Genomic DNA, 16650 nt, shown 5'->3' on the forward strand with positions numbered 1-16650 from the left:
AGTACGTGCGATTGCCAAAGGAAACAGACGGATGTGTGTTGTGTTTACGCGAGGGTCAGAAGGAATGAAGCCGCCGATTTTGTGTGTTTTAGGCTGTTTTTTGCATGTGCATTACAAACGCACAGGCCATCCCATACACCTGCATTCTAAGCATGACACCAGTTCGGTACGCGCCAAAATGAGAAGCTTGCAATCGCCCACCTCAGCATATGGTGTTTGTAGGTGTTGTGTGTGCGCGCTTCATCGATACAAAAATTGTAAGTTTGTGCAGTGTTCAGAAGTGATGGCACAATGTGTAGCAATGAGCTTCATTGTCGTGTCATCGCAGTAATTTGTAATGTGCTGTTTGTCTCTTGCTTTGTGTGAGCTGTTTTGCAGGCTGCGATGCACATTGGTGACAGGATGTTCGAGCGCTAGGGTTCTTACTTTTACGAAGCGTAAGTGCACTGTGATGTGTACGTGCAATGTGTCACAGTGGTGCTAGGCGTATAAGTGTTTGTTTTATGCAATATGCATATGTGCTGACGTAAACCGTGCATAAGTGTTGTAGGCGAGCTTTGGTTCCGGCCCTTTCTGCCTCCTTCACGTATCTTGTGTGTTTTTCAGAAGTTATTTCTGTGCTACGAAGGTGTTTATAATCGGTGAGGGCAATATAAGGAACAGCTTAAAAGTTACATGAGTACATGCGTGCTGTCGTGAAATGTGGGCGCGCCAAAGTACTGTTCTCATGAACGCAAATTTGGGGCAGACTTCATTTTTGCCATGTGGACATTGGTGTGAACAGCAAAAATCCTGAGGCGTATTTATAGATTAAGCAAAGTATACAGTCTCATACTCTGGGATGTGAGCGCCTTGCATGTGCAAGAAATTCAGCTGCTTGTTGTTATGTCTGAGTACACGCTGCTTGTGCAAACACCAGTGGCATGGCATAATAAGCATATAATGTGTGAAAGCTAGATACTTCCTTTTGATTCTTGACAAATTTGCATTTTTTGATAAAAAGTCATATGCACGTAACATATGAAGACGACAAAACAACTGGTAAGGTCAATATATGATTCAAGGATTGTAGCAGCATAACTTAAGGAACACGGACAAATTATAAACGACTAGACGAGGACACAGCTGCACTGTCAGCTGATTTCTTAATTTAAATTCCCACACTTTTTTATTTAGTTGCCATATCTCTTCTGTTATCTCTCTGAGGCTGTCTCAAAAAGGTGACTTTCTTTCTTGTCAAGGTGACTGACGGTGCACTTACACATTGCGCTCCTGTTTTAATTATCTCAAATGCCTCAAATATCTCCCAAGTTAGCCTATTGTTGTTTCTTTTCAGGACTTGCACTTCATGAAATTTGGGGGTGCATGCGCTTGCTTAGCTATCTTGTCCCTTCTTGTTCATTTCATAACGTTTGCAGTGCAAAGCCAGATTGCTGCCTGGGGTCCCTGAAAGTGATGATGCGGGCTCTCTTGTTCGATCATTAAGGCATCTTCCTATTTGCCCTGTGTATTGTTTTCCACAGGACAGGGGGATTGTGTACGCTACTCTTTTGACGCAATTGCAGTGTCCGCTCTGGTGTGTCATCTGGCATTGTGGTTCCTTTTTTTCTTGGTTCACTCGTGCGCACATTCCCTTACTTTCTTGTGCTGCCCCGCACACAGTGCTAATGAACTAATGTCTGCAATGCAGACATTCTGGGCTTTTATTAGAGGTAGCTGCAAATTGCACTGACACAATGAACATGCATTCATTGCCTACAAGCTACTGCATGTTGTAATTGGTGTTACAGCAGGCATGGCAAATGTTCTCTTCTACTTGTGTCTTGTGCACCATATGAGCCAGCATTTCATTTCATTGTCATGTACCTGTTTAAGCTGTTACTGATTAAGAAAGGCAAATATAAAATGACTTACTACGTCAACCATTTCGCATGCAAGATCACTACACTCATTGCAAAGCTTATGAGAGAGCTTTAGATCAGGGGGATGCAATCGTCGAGGCCCCAAGTACTAGCCTCAACACTTGTGTCCCCTTAATCTAGATCTCTATAGTCGCTTGATAATCTTGATTTGCTTTCAAATGAAGTACAGGTACTGCACCTGTTTGTTAGCCTATGCACTTCTCTTTCTTTTTAATGTGGCTGTGCATTAGCTAGCTAGGATGTCACTACATGAATGACATTTGTGCCGTGCCCAATGCAATCTAATAACATTACTTTGCTATATCTCACTGACTGTGAAGCTTCTTTTTTATGTAGGGAAAAGAATAAAAAGAGAATGCATGCGTAAATGATGTTGACAGTAGCAAACAGTCTCAAGGCAATCATCCTTGATTGTTGCCATTGCCGAGAGAGCAAGCATGCCTGTATTCACTTACCACAGGTTGTACATTGTTTAAATGCTGATAGAGGTCTGGATAAATAGGGAAGGGGCAGCCGATTGGCCACCCAGGCCTTTATGCATGGGCATTGCTGCCTTGTGTGCCTCCGTAGACCTCTGTCATCTCTTAAGGCATGAATGACATAACACTACTTCTATTTGCAGGGATATTTTTAGCACCAACAAGAAATGAAAACATTTCGTGAATTCACGCCTATATGGGGTGTCTTTTCAGCAATATGAATTAATATTTGTTTTCATACAAACATTCTTCTCTTGAAAACATATCTGACAATCACCTCTGCCTGAAGAAGTAACTAGATGTGTGCATATCACTTTTATGTCTGTCATAATTGTAATCAATTGCATAAGACATACTGGTGGGCCAGTTGGTTAGTCATGACTTAAGGCAGTACACTTTGAAACAATGACGTAACATAGAACGAACAAATACGAGCTCTGTTTGTGTCGCACAGCGCCTGTACGGTCATTCGGTGTTACATCATTGTTCCGAAGTGCAATGCCATATTACATCATGTAATCAGTTGTAGGCTCACTATTGACAGCTACTAAAGAGACCTCAGCAGCAAAGTGCAACTAAATCAACAAGCCATTGTTGATGATTAACACGCGTGCTCGGTGATGAAGTGACTTGTCAATCAACACAGCTGTATTTCGTGATAATAGAACCATCTGTATAGGAGTATGGTAAGAGATAACGCTGCAGCACTTTAGTGTGCTACACTGTTACTGCGACAGATCCCTTGCTCATTGGCTTAGATACACCTATGTGTTCGTGTACGCGCGTTCTTGCAAGCTGTTACGTACAGGGTCTGGCCCCATCCATGAAAGGAATGTACATTGGTTGGTGGCAGAAAACAGACCGAGTTTATTTTCTACGAGAGACGCAGACGAGAGCCGCATGTGTTCGAGGGGGCAAACTCTCGGTCCCTGTCCAGTGGCCGAGATGCTGGGGGTGATGGAGAATTCTTGGAACTCGACTCGGGGTGGGATCGCTTCCTGTTTCATTTGCACTGGGGCTTTGTCCAGCTGAGGAGTGGTGGTGCGTCGCTTGTACACAACACTTTCCTCCCTTCTCAGATGGAGTCGCCGTAGTGATGCGGAGGGCGTTGTTCCCACTGTGGGCATGACTTTGCAGTCGTGTTTGGCACGGTCTCAGGGGGAGTGCCAATCTCTGGTTTGGTCACCGATGATTGCAAAGGCTGCAGCGTTCCTGAGAGAGTGGCCTCTGAAAACGTGGAGTTATCTGCTTTTATCCCAAGCATAAATGGGAGTGGGACATTGCTCGCGGATAGCGTACAGCCCTCATCCTGTGTCACTGAATCTTCTGTGGGGTGCCTCAAAGCAACAGGCTTGATGTGGTCACATTGTCATCGCACTAACCTGTTCGGGCCTTTAATGAGCCACGATCTGCTGTCTAGCTTTTCCAAAACCGTTCCCTCAGTTCAGATCGGATTCCCTCCAAAGTTTCGAAAGGAAACTGCTTGTCCGACAGTGAGTACTCTCGACTTTGTGCCCCTGTTGCAGTTGGTATGCATTTTGTTCGCTTTTGCTTGGGGCTGAATGCACGTGAGAGCTGTATCCAGCTCACGCCCGAACACAAGTGCAGCTGGCATTTCGTCCGTTGATGTGCAGATGGTGGTGTGTTGCTTTAGCAAAAACTGAGCCAGCCTACACGCGAATGTTCCGTCCTTGTTTTCGACTAATGCTCGTATTGTTTCAAAAACCATCCTTTCTGCTTGGCCATTCGTTGTAGCATGATACAGTGCACTTGTTACTTGGGTCACCACATTCTTCTTTAGGAAGCTGTCAACTTCTACTGAAACGAAGGATGGTCCATTATTAGTCACAAGCTTTTTGGGGAGCCCAAAAGCTGCGAAAAGGTTGTGGAGTTCCTCAGTCAATGTGGCAGACTGTGTATTGCGCATGGAGCACACTTCCAACCATTTACTTTATGCGTCCACAACAATTAGCCAGTATTCTGCCTTCTATGGGACCAACAAAGTCTTGTGTGAACTGTGTCCCAAGGTGTTCTTGTGTGTTCCCATTTGGGCACTGGTGCCCTGGCTGGTGCCCTGGCTGGTGCCCTGGCTGGTGCCCTTTGGTGATGACAAGAAGTTGCAGAGTTTCTAGCGAGCCGTTCGGTATGTGCGTCAATGCCTGGCCACCGAAAGTACCTTCGTGGTCACAATTATGTGGTGGTTTGCAGGTGCAAGTTTAAGAAAGTAGTTTCTCGCCTTTGTTAGAGTTACCATCTGGGATCCTCTAACAAGGCACCCTTCCTGTGCTGAAAGCTCAGTCTTCAGTTTTCGGCACAATGAAAACTGTTCCTTTGGCAGTTTATTGACTTCACCGTTTCAGACAGCCTCCAGCACTTGGGACAAAACTGAGTCCTCTCGAGTCATTTGTGCTAGTTGACGTGGTGAAAGCTCGAACCTGGGCATGGTAGCCAACATGAGCACGTCTCCTAGGGGATAAGGCTCATCAACTTCTGCCGGTAGTGGAAGTCAGCTTAGAGTGCCCATATTTTGGTGCAGTAGGCCAGGCCTGTACTGCAACTTGTAATCATACGTTGCTAGTTTAAGGCACCATCGCTTCATCCTTGATGAAAAGACCCGGGGTACTTGCTTTGTTTCACTCACGATTCCATTCAATGCCTGGCAATCTGTTATTATGGTCACATGCCAGCCAGCTATGTACTTATGAAAATGGCTGATGCCGTAGATTACTGCTACACTTCCTTTGTTGAGCTGGAAATAGTTCTTTTCGGTACTTCCCAGTGTTCATGAATTGAATGCATTGGGTGCCTCTCGGCAAATAGCATCTTCCTAAGCGAGGAAGGCATCAACACCGTACGGCGATGCGTCCTTGGACAAAAGAAGGGGCTTCGTCCCGTCGTAGTGAGCGAGCACTGTAGATGCACAGATCATCTCCTTAAGTGCCTCAAAATTGGCTTGATGCTTCCTCTTCCACTTCCAGGGCATGTTTTTCTCTAGGAGCCTATACATTTCCACCACGACCATCGCTCTGTTCTCCAAAAAGCAGTCGTCAAATGAAATAAGGCCCGGAAAAGCCCTTAGGGATGTCTTGTCATATGGTTTGGGTGCTTGAAGTATAGCCTCAACCTTTTCCCGGTGTTGTGAACACATTTTCGAAGTAGTAGCTTAGCGCGAATAAAACCACAGACACAAGAAAGACGGACAAGGACCACCATTGGCGTTCCCTTCACAGGCAACATTTTGAGAGAATTTCATATCTGGTGCTTCATTTTCAGTGGCTGGTACCCAAGTGTATTGAAGATATCCATTCTTAAAAATAAACTGATTGCATTAAAACCTAGATAAGTGCATTCTACACATCTTAAAGATTATGCACACCAAATTTGGTCTTGATTGAACCACAATAAGTACATCAAATGCCCTGCACAAAAGCCATGTTGGGCCAAAAATATGAAACTGAGAAAAACACAATTGAAAGTTATAAAAGTTCTTTATTTGTGTTGTAGCACTGAAATCTATATAGAAATTGCACATAATGCAGGCCAGGGTATCTAGATCCAGTGCACAACTTTAGAATTCACCTGCGCCATATGTTGTTCCCTCAGAGTCTTTGTGATCACGATGCTGACTCACTTCCTGTGCTGTTATATTCCGAGCCAACTCCAAGTTATCAGCCACTGCTTTTGTAGCAGCGAGGTGCACTTTCTTTGTTATGGCAGTGAACAATTTATGGTGCATCGGTTTTGGCAAACCAAGAACTGCACAAAATCAGACAGGTTAATTGTGTCCAGCGCCATGCAATTGCGCGCGCCGCAACCACTGCCTCGATATTCGCGGCGAAACTCTCTCTGGCTGGCCGAAGGGCCCGCTCCACGGTTAGCATCGTCTGCCAGAGATGCACGCCGCGATGAATATGTTGACGAAATAACAAACGTGGTACACACTGCATTGTTGCAACACAACTCCAAAAATGATGCGACTCCTTTCCGCACTCTAAAAGCAGTTGCACCCTTTGGGGTGTATATTTGCCACACAACAATAATCGCCATGTCTTGTCCACATTTACTTTCTCTAACGCGGCGAGCCCGGTACTTTCCAGTAACTAATGGCATGCACGTTATCAGCATGACATAGCATTCCCGACAGGAAAGTAACAAGCGCAGCGTTTTCAAGAAAGGAAATGCGGGCAAGACAGATGACGATTATTGTTGTGTGGCAAATATACACTCCGAAGGGTGTAAACTTTTCTTGGAGTGCGTTTTTTGGCCAACTCACAGATAAAAAGGTTGCGCCATCCGTACGCAAGACATGCCGCGGCTCTCACTAGTGTTGGATCTGGAGGAAAAACCCACCGCTGTCTCCCTGATATTTGGCCTTGCCGTTGAGTGCGGGAGTTGGCCGAGGTTGAGGAGGACTTTGAGGTGAAAACTGGAGGTTTATTTACATTATTTACAGTAAAAACATCATTAACCGTCATAAAGTCACTGATGGCCAGCAGCAAATCGGACGCTGCGGCCCGTGGCAAGAAGCTCGAAAGAGATGAATGAAGGAATGCTTTTCTGCTGCTCCCAGTCTCTGGCTTTTAACCCGTTTGGTGTCTCAAGGTCACGTCCTGTTCGGCCAATCATCGAGCCCGCTCAGGTGTCGTCATTTTCGGCCAATGGTAGGCACCCGTGCGAGTGTAAGTCACATTCAGCTCAGAGGGTCGCTCCATGGGCATCACTTGTCCGAGGGATTACATGTCTCAGATATTGCCTTCCTGGTCTGCAACTGCCATCACAAAGGCGGATGGGGGGTTGCACCCAGGGCTTCACGGTGCATTACAGCCGTCATTGCCTCGCGGCTTGCAAGCGCCGTCACAATAGGTGGATGGGGGTTCTGGGGGCTTCACGGTGACTTACAGCCGTCGTTGCCCCCGGTTTCCAAGCGCTCAGCGGGTGGGAGGTGGTTTGTTCTCGAGCGACCTTTCAGAGCCACAAAGCATCTTTGCTCGGGACCTGGAACTGTGCTAGGCTCCCGTTTCATTTTCAGGAAGAGTCAAGCAATGGGACAATAGACCCACATAAAGACACACGAGGTGGGGTACGCCAACTTGTTTGGATGTGCTGCACCTCGGGAATGTGGTAGATACACTTCTGCGCTTTAGGTGTGACGGTGATTCGAAGTAGTCCGGTGAACTCGAAGGAGGCTCAGGAAAAGGTGCCATATCTAACACTAGTGTGTTCGCAACGCCGATCTCGCAGATAAAGTTGCTTGCTGTCGCCTCGCCGCTCCGATCTTAATTGTCGAAGATTCTCAACTTGTTCTCCGATGCGCTGATGAATTCGTCTGCGCTGTCAATGAATCTTGAGCGGCCGGCTGGCTCTGAACAGTTGGAAGCGTTGCCGTCACCGAGGTTAGGCTTAGCTGCTGCGGAAGTCTCCATTGCACGCCGCTTGACTTCGCGGCGAGTTCCCTTGAACTTGTGCTTCGACCGATACTTTTGAGATCGAACATTGCGTTTCGTCATGGGATCCATCGAAACAAGGAGCAGAAAAATGCTTGAAAGTGTGGGAACACGTCGAGAGAGCTGTGCGTCTCAGGAAGAGCAGACAAATTGTGGCCGCGCCACGCACTAGCAGCCACTGGCGTGGCTGGAATTGCACCACGTGATTTAGAAATCCAGTGAAAGCACTTGGTTTTAGCGGAGAAATGTTATTTTTATTATTACTTCCTGGAGAAATTGTGACGCGGCAAAGCCGACCTCGGAGAGAAAAAGCGTAGGCCTACTGCCTTGCACAAACCCAATAGGGCTCTTGCATTGCCCAGGGGGCGCTGCGAAAATGGCGCTAAATATCCATCCAGCATCCATCCTGATGTCGATGTGGGCACAGTCACACTTCCCGAGGCCCTCGGGTTCAGAGATAACAATAGTCATGTAAATAAATATGCGGTAGAAATTAGCAAGAGGCAATTGGAGGATTGGTGGCTTAAAAGCAGAGAGCTGACATAAGGTTAAAAGTGTAGGAAGATGTATTTAAAGAAAATGGCGAATTTGAATAACTTACAACACAGTTAAACAAAAATAAAACGCTGAGCATCGTGGTAACTGTCGTCACCCCATTTCAAAGGGGACGCTTCTACCTTCCATCCATCGATCCATCCATAAAAAGTGCCCTCTGTCCTGAGCTGGGTAGTATCAAGCTCGGTCGTCTGCTTTGGAAAGCATGTTTACAATATGGGCCCGCCACCACTTTTCGTTGTGTTGTACCACAGCTTGCAGCGAATATCGTGCGGCGAAGATTTTTTCAGGGGTGGCACACCGTGTAAAGGCAAGAAACTATGCTACGCCATTCAAGAAATAAGTGGTGAAGTTCTAGCGCGGTGTCAATCGCAAGTGAAGCGAGTCGCGTACGAAGTTGAACTTCAGGTAAAGTTTGCATGCTGCTAGATTCAGGCATACGATCGTGAGGAAATGCTTGCTATAAATGAATTCACAGCAGTGATAAGCAGGCATGTGTACGGAACTGCTCGAGCGCTAACGGTATGCGCTGCGATGGCAGCGGTCTTTCAGCATGCCGCGATGTACGAATTGCTCGAGTGCACAATCGTACACGCCGCGACGGTAGCGGTCTTTCGACATGCCACGAAACGGCAGGCCTCCTGCAATATTTGTTGACTGCATGCCGCTAGACAAGTAGTTATGCTTGCACTGTAGTAGCGGCCATCTATCCCTTTAGCAACTGATAAATAACTGATGCAATGCATATGAGCTCGCAGTAACGTACGTGTGAATCGAGCTGCAGTGCAAGCTTGTGCGCTGCTTGCTTGAAGTAGCTTTCAATGACAGCGCTCGAACATTGATGTGCTGCGATCAATACTACCTTGCTGCGCTGCCTCAACGTGCTGGCTTGAGGTCAAGGATGAGCACATATAACTCTCTAATTTGTGCTGCTCGTAGGGGGATAGTGAATTGTCACCGAATCAGCCCGATCACTTGTGGTCATTTGCACACACCTGGTCACGTCACCACTTTGCACCAGTCAAATTGTTAATTGTCGCTGTGGCCGGGTCTCGAATCATGAATCACCAGCCATGCCTGCTGGGACTGTAGGTGCAAAAGACCGAATTTTGGAACGCAGATAATCAAGCAAGCTTCAAGACAGGCAAAGCAGTCAGCATGGCTCGAAGTTTCGCTTACCCAGTGCGCCCAACGCTCTGCTTCATGAGGCCTTTAAGGAAAACGGTAGAATCTGATGTAGGGATTCAGGCCTTCTTGTTCATGGCAGCCCACAACACAGCAGTAATGACGGTGATGCTTTTTCGAGGCTGAGCTAGGTCTCTCCAGATCGGCGTCGCCAATTCCTTCTGCTTCCAGCATTACGTCCCACATAGAGTCTGTTTTCATTAAACCATAGGCTGCGGCTAGCTCGCAACGTGGTTGGCGTGGTCTCTGAGAAGTGACGAGCCTTTTTGCACTCGCAACAGGGCAGAAAAAAGTGTGAATTGATGCAAAACTGGGGCTAGAAATGTGCTTTGCCACAGCCAGGGCTCAATACTACCCAAGCTGATACTACCCAGATAACGTTTCGCGCGTCGCCACCAGGCGCTGCTACTATACCTCAAATTCCAGCTCAAGATGCCCATGGCTTGCGACGCCGCGATTTGATGCATCACGCGCTGGAAAATGGGCCAGATTTGCACCTTTTCTTGCCACCTCGAGTGCTTTCAGCGACTTTATTTATAATTTCCCGATCATTTACGGCTCTGATTTCTTTATATGTGAAAGAGAAGGGATCAATCTTGTTGAAACAGTGGAAAATATAAAACTGACATTTTTAATGAAAATCGCCATTTTTCGACCCGCGTCTCCCCTTAAGCTCTCAAATCATGGAATCACACGGCACAGCTCCTTATTTTCTGGCACCAGCTGTGGCTTCCTTTCAGTGGCAACAAATGTAATTCTCAAAAACTTTACGAAGGGAACGCGGGATCACGTACTGCTTTGGAAGCAGTTTAATGACATTATGTGCCATTTAGCGCATGCACTCCTGGCTTGCGTGTTGTCTGCTACATGAGTAGATGGTAGCACCCACTGGGGCTCTTTCAGTGCCCAAGCTTTCAGCATTAGCTGCTGGCAAACACTGTTTTCAAAAACCAACTCAGACAAGCAAACATAACAGTGAGAACAATTTTCCATGAATTGGTTTTCAGCTGATGTGCATTCTTGTATTGGCGCAGCAGATGATGTGTGAGCACATCAAACAGCAATAGCAGCGAATGACACATGCCTCTAAAATGGGCTGGTTGCCGAGAGCGACAAGTGCTTCAGGGTTCCTGTTTACAAAAGTATTGATTATACTTGAAACAACGCAAATACAGTCGAAAGCTCAATCATTTAACAGCTGCAAATACAGTCGCGGCCTGTGTTTCCATGAGCGATGGTAGTCCTACTCCAGCAGTGGTGCGTGGCGGCAAAAAGCTGTACTAGGGCCAATGGCCGGTTCCTTTTGTTCTCCTTTCTTTCCTAGGCAGAGAAAGATAGAGGACGTGCTAATTCAACACATTCCTAGGATATCCATGTCCTGCCAGTGGATGCTTATAGGATATGGAACTTGCCGTAACCCTCCAGGTTCCAAAATCTTTGGCAGGTGGAAAATAATGTTGAACCTGACAATCGAGCAGCCCCTTGCTCTTTCATTTTGGCACCGGCTATGTGCGGAGTGGTGATCGAGTCATGTTATGTGCAGTCTTTTCATCTGTCGCGTAGATTGGCTTAACGATAACCCAACAGCTGCAAAGTTGTTTAGCCCTTCCCTTCTGTATTTTAGATAAAGGCTGGAAAGAAAAGCTTTCTGTGCAAGAAATAAAAGATGGCCGCAAAATACAGGTTGACTGTACTACTGAAAATTTCAGTGGTATTCATTCGTAATTAATTCATGTTTCAAGGGGAAAAAAAGCACTTGATTCTATTCAACAAAAATTCTATTTATAAAAAAATATTTTCCCTACCTTCATATATTAGAACTGAGCTGTAATCAGTGCAGACTTACAAAATTGGTGTTCACTTTAGTAAGAGCAGACTGCACTGGATATCTTGATTTCTATGTACCTTTATGTTACCAATAGCTTGATATATATACTGGTTGTGCAATGCTAGAAGACTCCCAAGCATGTGCAGCACCGTATTGTCTTGACCAAAATTTGTAAATGTTTAATTTTGATATATTGTATGTCCAACTTTTGAATTTTCTGATATTTGATATTTGGCTATCTTTTCCAAATTCAATTTGATATTCGATTTGAAGTTACTATTCGGTATTTGCACATCGCTACTCTACTTCAGAATTCGTTCGAAGGTTCAAGAATGTACATTGTCTAGATTGCCTAGTGGTTTAGATGAGCAGCAATTAGTTATGCTAATAAATTCTGCGACAAAGCGCTCTTCCCACTTCACCACATGGCGCGTGTTTTGAACATTCTGTGCCAGTTTGAGTCTTTGTGAAAGCAGCTGCTTGTCTCTTACCAGTGGCTGGACCACCTGCGAGACCTGCCCACGCTGCTGCGCCATGCGGGCTCAGAGTTCTTCTCGGTGGGCGGCATCATGTACATGTTCCGGCTGCGCATTGTGCTCTGCTTCGTAGCTGCTATCATGTACCTCATCTCACCACTCGACATGATTCCAGAGGCAATTTTCGGCATCCTCGGTCTGCTGGATGACCTTTTTGTGGTACTGCTTCTAGCCATCTACGTGACCGTCATCTATCGGCGCTTCCTGGCTGCTCGGTGGCAAGAGGATGCGAACTGAATCTGACTGGTGACCGTGCAGGTGTGTGCTCGTACGGTGAACGATGGTTCTGTATGGTGGTTTGCACTGAGGTTCAGCCTTGCTCTTGCAACGCCAGCCATCTCGTGTGCGTGTGTGAATACATGTGCTTTACTTTCTGAGGAAATTGCAGCAGCCCGGACACATTTTATCGGTGCTTCATGACAGGATGCTCATATTGTTTCTGAGGATGTCCCTTCTCTTATTGTGAAATTGTGGCTTGACAATTGTATGCTGCAGGCATTGTAAATTATGCGATGCTGCAAAAAGACTGCTCTGTGTCTGCTCTTAGTTATAGACCGAACACCTTGCTTTCATGTAGCAGCACTCAGGAGCAGACACTTCTGAGCTGATTCACTTGGCAGTGCTGAGATTGCCCATTGTGTGATGCTGATTTGCTTGGACAGGGTATCATGCAGTGTTAACAGGCTACATGCATATATGCAGGACTTGCAGGCTCTGTTATAGGCTGCACATTTTGCAAAGGCCCATTCAATCAGCTGAAATGTTGCAAGCGTGGCACCTGCTGTTTTGTTACAAAATAAACTAGTTGTTATCTGCAGCAACATTTAGCATTCTCATAATAGTGGTTCTGGGAATGCAGGACAGCCAATCAATGGTTGTGCTTCACTGCAGCCTAGGCCACCAGAAGCATTGAGTGAGAGCTTGGGACACCTTAGGCTGCTTTTCAATTAGTGAGCAACTTGGCAGTGGCATGCTGCGTAAATTTTAATTTGAGATATGATCTATTTCACTATATCAGTGCACAACAGAACGTACAGTCTGTTACAAAAGTTCACAGACTGTGGTATCTAGGAAAACATAGACTTTCTGAGCAGGCACTGAAACCATACATTAAAATCTTGGTTTCCAGCCTACTAGTGTAGGCTGGAAATGCGAATGCCAGGCTGTGTAATGAGGCTCTGGAAATATTCAGGTTTTCCTGAGATCCTGTGGTCGATAAAATTTTGTGGTTGTCTGTACCTAAATAATGATATTGGGAAAGAAGCTGCATTTTGGCAGTTTGACTAGCCCTGCCACACTCCGCTTACAAAAGCAGCAACAAAATCTGGTGGTACAGAGGAACACAAAGCAATGGCATTATCAAACTATAGTGATAGTTTGGTAACGATAAAGGGATCTTTATCAGCTTACTCTCCCTATCCTGTGAACAGCATTCAACCACTTTGCATCCACCACTGCAGATACCTGACGAAAACTTGGAAATTCATGTGGAAGCGTGAGACTCGGTCAGCTGACAGCCGGGTAGAAAAGCACACAAAATTGCCTAAGAGAAATGGGCCACGACACCGCATTCACAGTGCAGCACTCAAGCAAGCAGTACTCTCCTACGGGGCAGAAGCCTGGAGCCTTACGAAAAGAGTTCTACTTAAATTGAGGACGACGCAACGAGCTATGGAAAGAAGAATGATGGGTGTAACGTTAAGGGATAAGAAAAGAGCAGATTAGGTGAGGGAACAAACGCGAGTTAATGACATCTTAGTTGAAATCAAGAAAAAGAAATGGGGGGGGGGGGCATGGGCAGGACATGTAATGAGGAGGGAAGATAACTGATGGTCATTAAGGGTTAGGAACTGGATTCCAAGAGAAGGGAAGCGTAGCAGGGGGCGGCAGAAAGTTAGGTGGGCGGATGAGATTAAGAAGTTTGCAGGGACGACATGGCCACAATTAGTACATGACCGGGGTTGTTGGAGAAGTATGGGAGAGGCCTTTACCCTGCAGTGGGCGTAACCAGGCTGATGATGATGATGATGATGACTCGAGCAAAATGTTGTTTCAGCTGCTCCTTCGGTTATTTTTCAAACCACCATGGCCTGCCAGCCTGGTGTGGCTGGTTGAAACCGCCAACCATGTGGTGGCACCATCAAGGGAGTTCAGCACTTGCTACCCTGTGCGCAGCATTCACTTGTTTACATCAGTCACTGCTGATACCGGACGAAAACCAGAAATTTAGCTGGCAACATGGCACCTGGCCAGCTGACGGCCAGAAAAGCACAGAAACTTCATCGGAGCAACGGACCTCTACACTGCATTGACGGCACAGCACTCAAGCAAAATGTTGTTTCAGGTTAGTCACTACGAGATGAAGTCTTACCAGGATAACGATGTGTGCTTGTAATTGATGTCATGACCATTATTGAACCTTGCTTGCAAGTTTGCAGTGTATGTTTGGCGTCACTCATTACTGTATTTACTTGCATAATGTTCGCACTCGCGTAATGATAGCACCCCTGAATTTTGCCGTCAAAATTCGATTTTTTTCCTTTCCCGTGTAGTGATCGCACCCCGAACATGCCACAGCGGTATGTTGTGTGCCAAGTCTAGCTAATGATGATCACACTTACCATCTGTCGAATGCTGTCGAATGCTATGCGAACGACTCTTCAATACATACCAAGCGGTCTGCAGGCACCGAACATTCTTAAGCAGATGTCTCATTTCATTCCTTTCATCACTTTCCATACTTCCATGAAAAAAAAAAAGCTACAACCAAGCTTGCCTTGGCTTTATTATTTGTAGGCTTTACAATGGTTGTGGTCAACAACAAAGAAAGGTGCTTTTCGATGCTTCTCATGTGCACTTGCGGGCACACAACAAATCATGAGCGGCAACCATAGTAGCCATGTTTACACTGATTCGTTAGAAGTGTACCCTATTCATACGCTGACGCTTGTAACACAGCTCAGATATTCGCCCACCGATGGCGTAAGTGTGCCATATTAATAAGATAGTAGTGGCGACAAATGCCGCAGTTTCCGCAGCGTGCCCGCCATGGGTTTCTGTCACTGGCAGCTAAGCGCTCCCATCTCTGCTTCTGTCCCCTCAAAGTGCTCATGGCTACGTTATTGCCACAAACTTGCCAATAGTAACAATATTATTCATTACTGATATGGAAGAAACTGTTTCAATGCGCGTAATGTACTCATGAGAAGAATAATTGCGTTCGGTGCATTTGGCTTGCTCCGCTGGCCGCCATTTTTGTTTTGGTGTCCTGCACTGTTACAGTGGCAGCCACCTATTAGTTGATCTGTTGCCATTCCGCAGCAGACATGGGATGAACAAAAAAATGTTTTCTTTTCATGGGAAATTTAACCCGCGTAGTCATCACACCCCTGAATTTGCATCAATTTTTTTGACAAAAAAGTGCGATCATTATGCGAGTAAATACTTTGCAGGGACATCAAATCTAATCCAGGACCTCTAACGAAGGCCCAGGAAGAAAAGTCGCATCTTGGTTTGACAAACAACTCGAGTGTCTAAATAACAAAAAGTAGTGCCTGTATTCTGGAATGCGCTGCTGAATGCCAAACCCTACTTATAACTGCATGTTGAAATTCTTTCCGTCATTATTTAGCATCAGTGCTTACCAATAATCCTCGCAGGTTCTGGCACATAATCCAGCTTATTATCCTGATGTAGTCCTCACAGATAATGTAAACTACATGCATTCCTTCTATGGTTGTCAATTGTATCCTATTTTGACTTTCTGCTGCTTTTGTATTGCATTTTATTTACATTGTACAGACTTCCTTCTCTAATGTCCTAGGGCCTTGAGGGTAATTGAATAAATAAATATATGGCAAGATAGTTCCGTAGTTTACGTCTGCACAGAATCTAAAGGATGCCTTTTTTTGCTGCATTCAGTCATGAAGATACTGTGAGCTTATGCCTCAGGAGCGACGGACAAAGACAGCAGACCCAAATCAGCGCTGTGGCTTCGCACGCTCCTCACACATTCCTAAAGCGCTGCCAAATCAATGTTGAGACTTGACAGCTATTCGGCAGATAACATTTTGCTGCCTTTCTCACTCCTTTTGGATGGCGGTACTTATCAGGAAAGGGATTTGGTTCCTGGTCAGGTGGTCTGTATGCTCGTGGAACGAGTTGTGGCCGGAGAAAATGCCTGTTGCATTTAACTTTTCCTTTTGCTTCATTATTTCCTCGAGTGACGGCTCGCCGCAATGCTGGCAGATCCTCAGAACCACATGCCCGCAATATCGGTTAGATGAGGAAAAAAAATAACATAATGCGAGACAGCGTCCACCATGAAACCCTGCAATAACCCTTAAACTCTTAAGCAATATGACTGTCACCCGTCACCTCATCTGGTTATTCCCCAATTGTACAGCACTTTTCGTGAAAAATTGGCAGCTGGAAACAAGGGTCGCAAGGAGTTAAGAAATTAAGCGATCTGCCAAGGGAGAGAGCCAAGGCAACAGCCAAACAGGAAATTAACAAATTTAACTGTTGTTTATGAAAACATTTATGGATCAACATCTTTTTATTTAATAAGCAAGTAGACAAAACACCGCCAGAAGTGGAGAACTATTCCGTGTGTTTTGAATGACTCTTCTACAGTTACACCAAGGACAACATACAGGAAATTAATTGTGCCTAATAAATGAAATAAAGAAATGATAAACT

General features: G+C 45.7%; 1 protein-coding gene across 3 annotated transcripts in view; it reads left to right on the forward strand.

The window, feature by feature from the left end:
- LOC142560966 (E3 ubiquitin-protein ligase RNF170-like) overlaps positions 1–12766 on the forward strand; it is a 164071-nt gene extending 151305 nt beyond the window's left edge. For all 3 annotated transcript variants that reach the window (XM_075673408.1, XM_075673409.1, XM_075673407.1), the window contains one exon: positions 11908–12766. In XM_075673408.1, the coding sequence (XP_075529523.1) occupies positions 11908–12186 (279 nt within the window). In that variant the 3' untranslated portion in view covers positions 12187–12766. The remainder of the gene's footprint in view (positions 1–11907) is intronic.
- The last annotated feature ends 3884 nt before the right edge of the window (positions 12767–16650 follow it).

This window comes from Dermacentor variabilis, chromosome 10 (genome assembly GCF_050947875.1).
Source record: "Dermacentor variabilis isolate Ectoservices chromosome 10, ASM5094787v1, whole genome shotgun sequence".
Lineage (NCBI taxonomy): Eukaryota > Metazoa > Arthropoda > Arachnida > Ixodida > Ixodidae > Dermacentor > Dermacentor variabilis.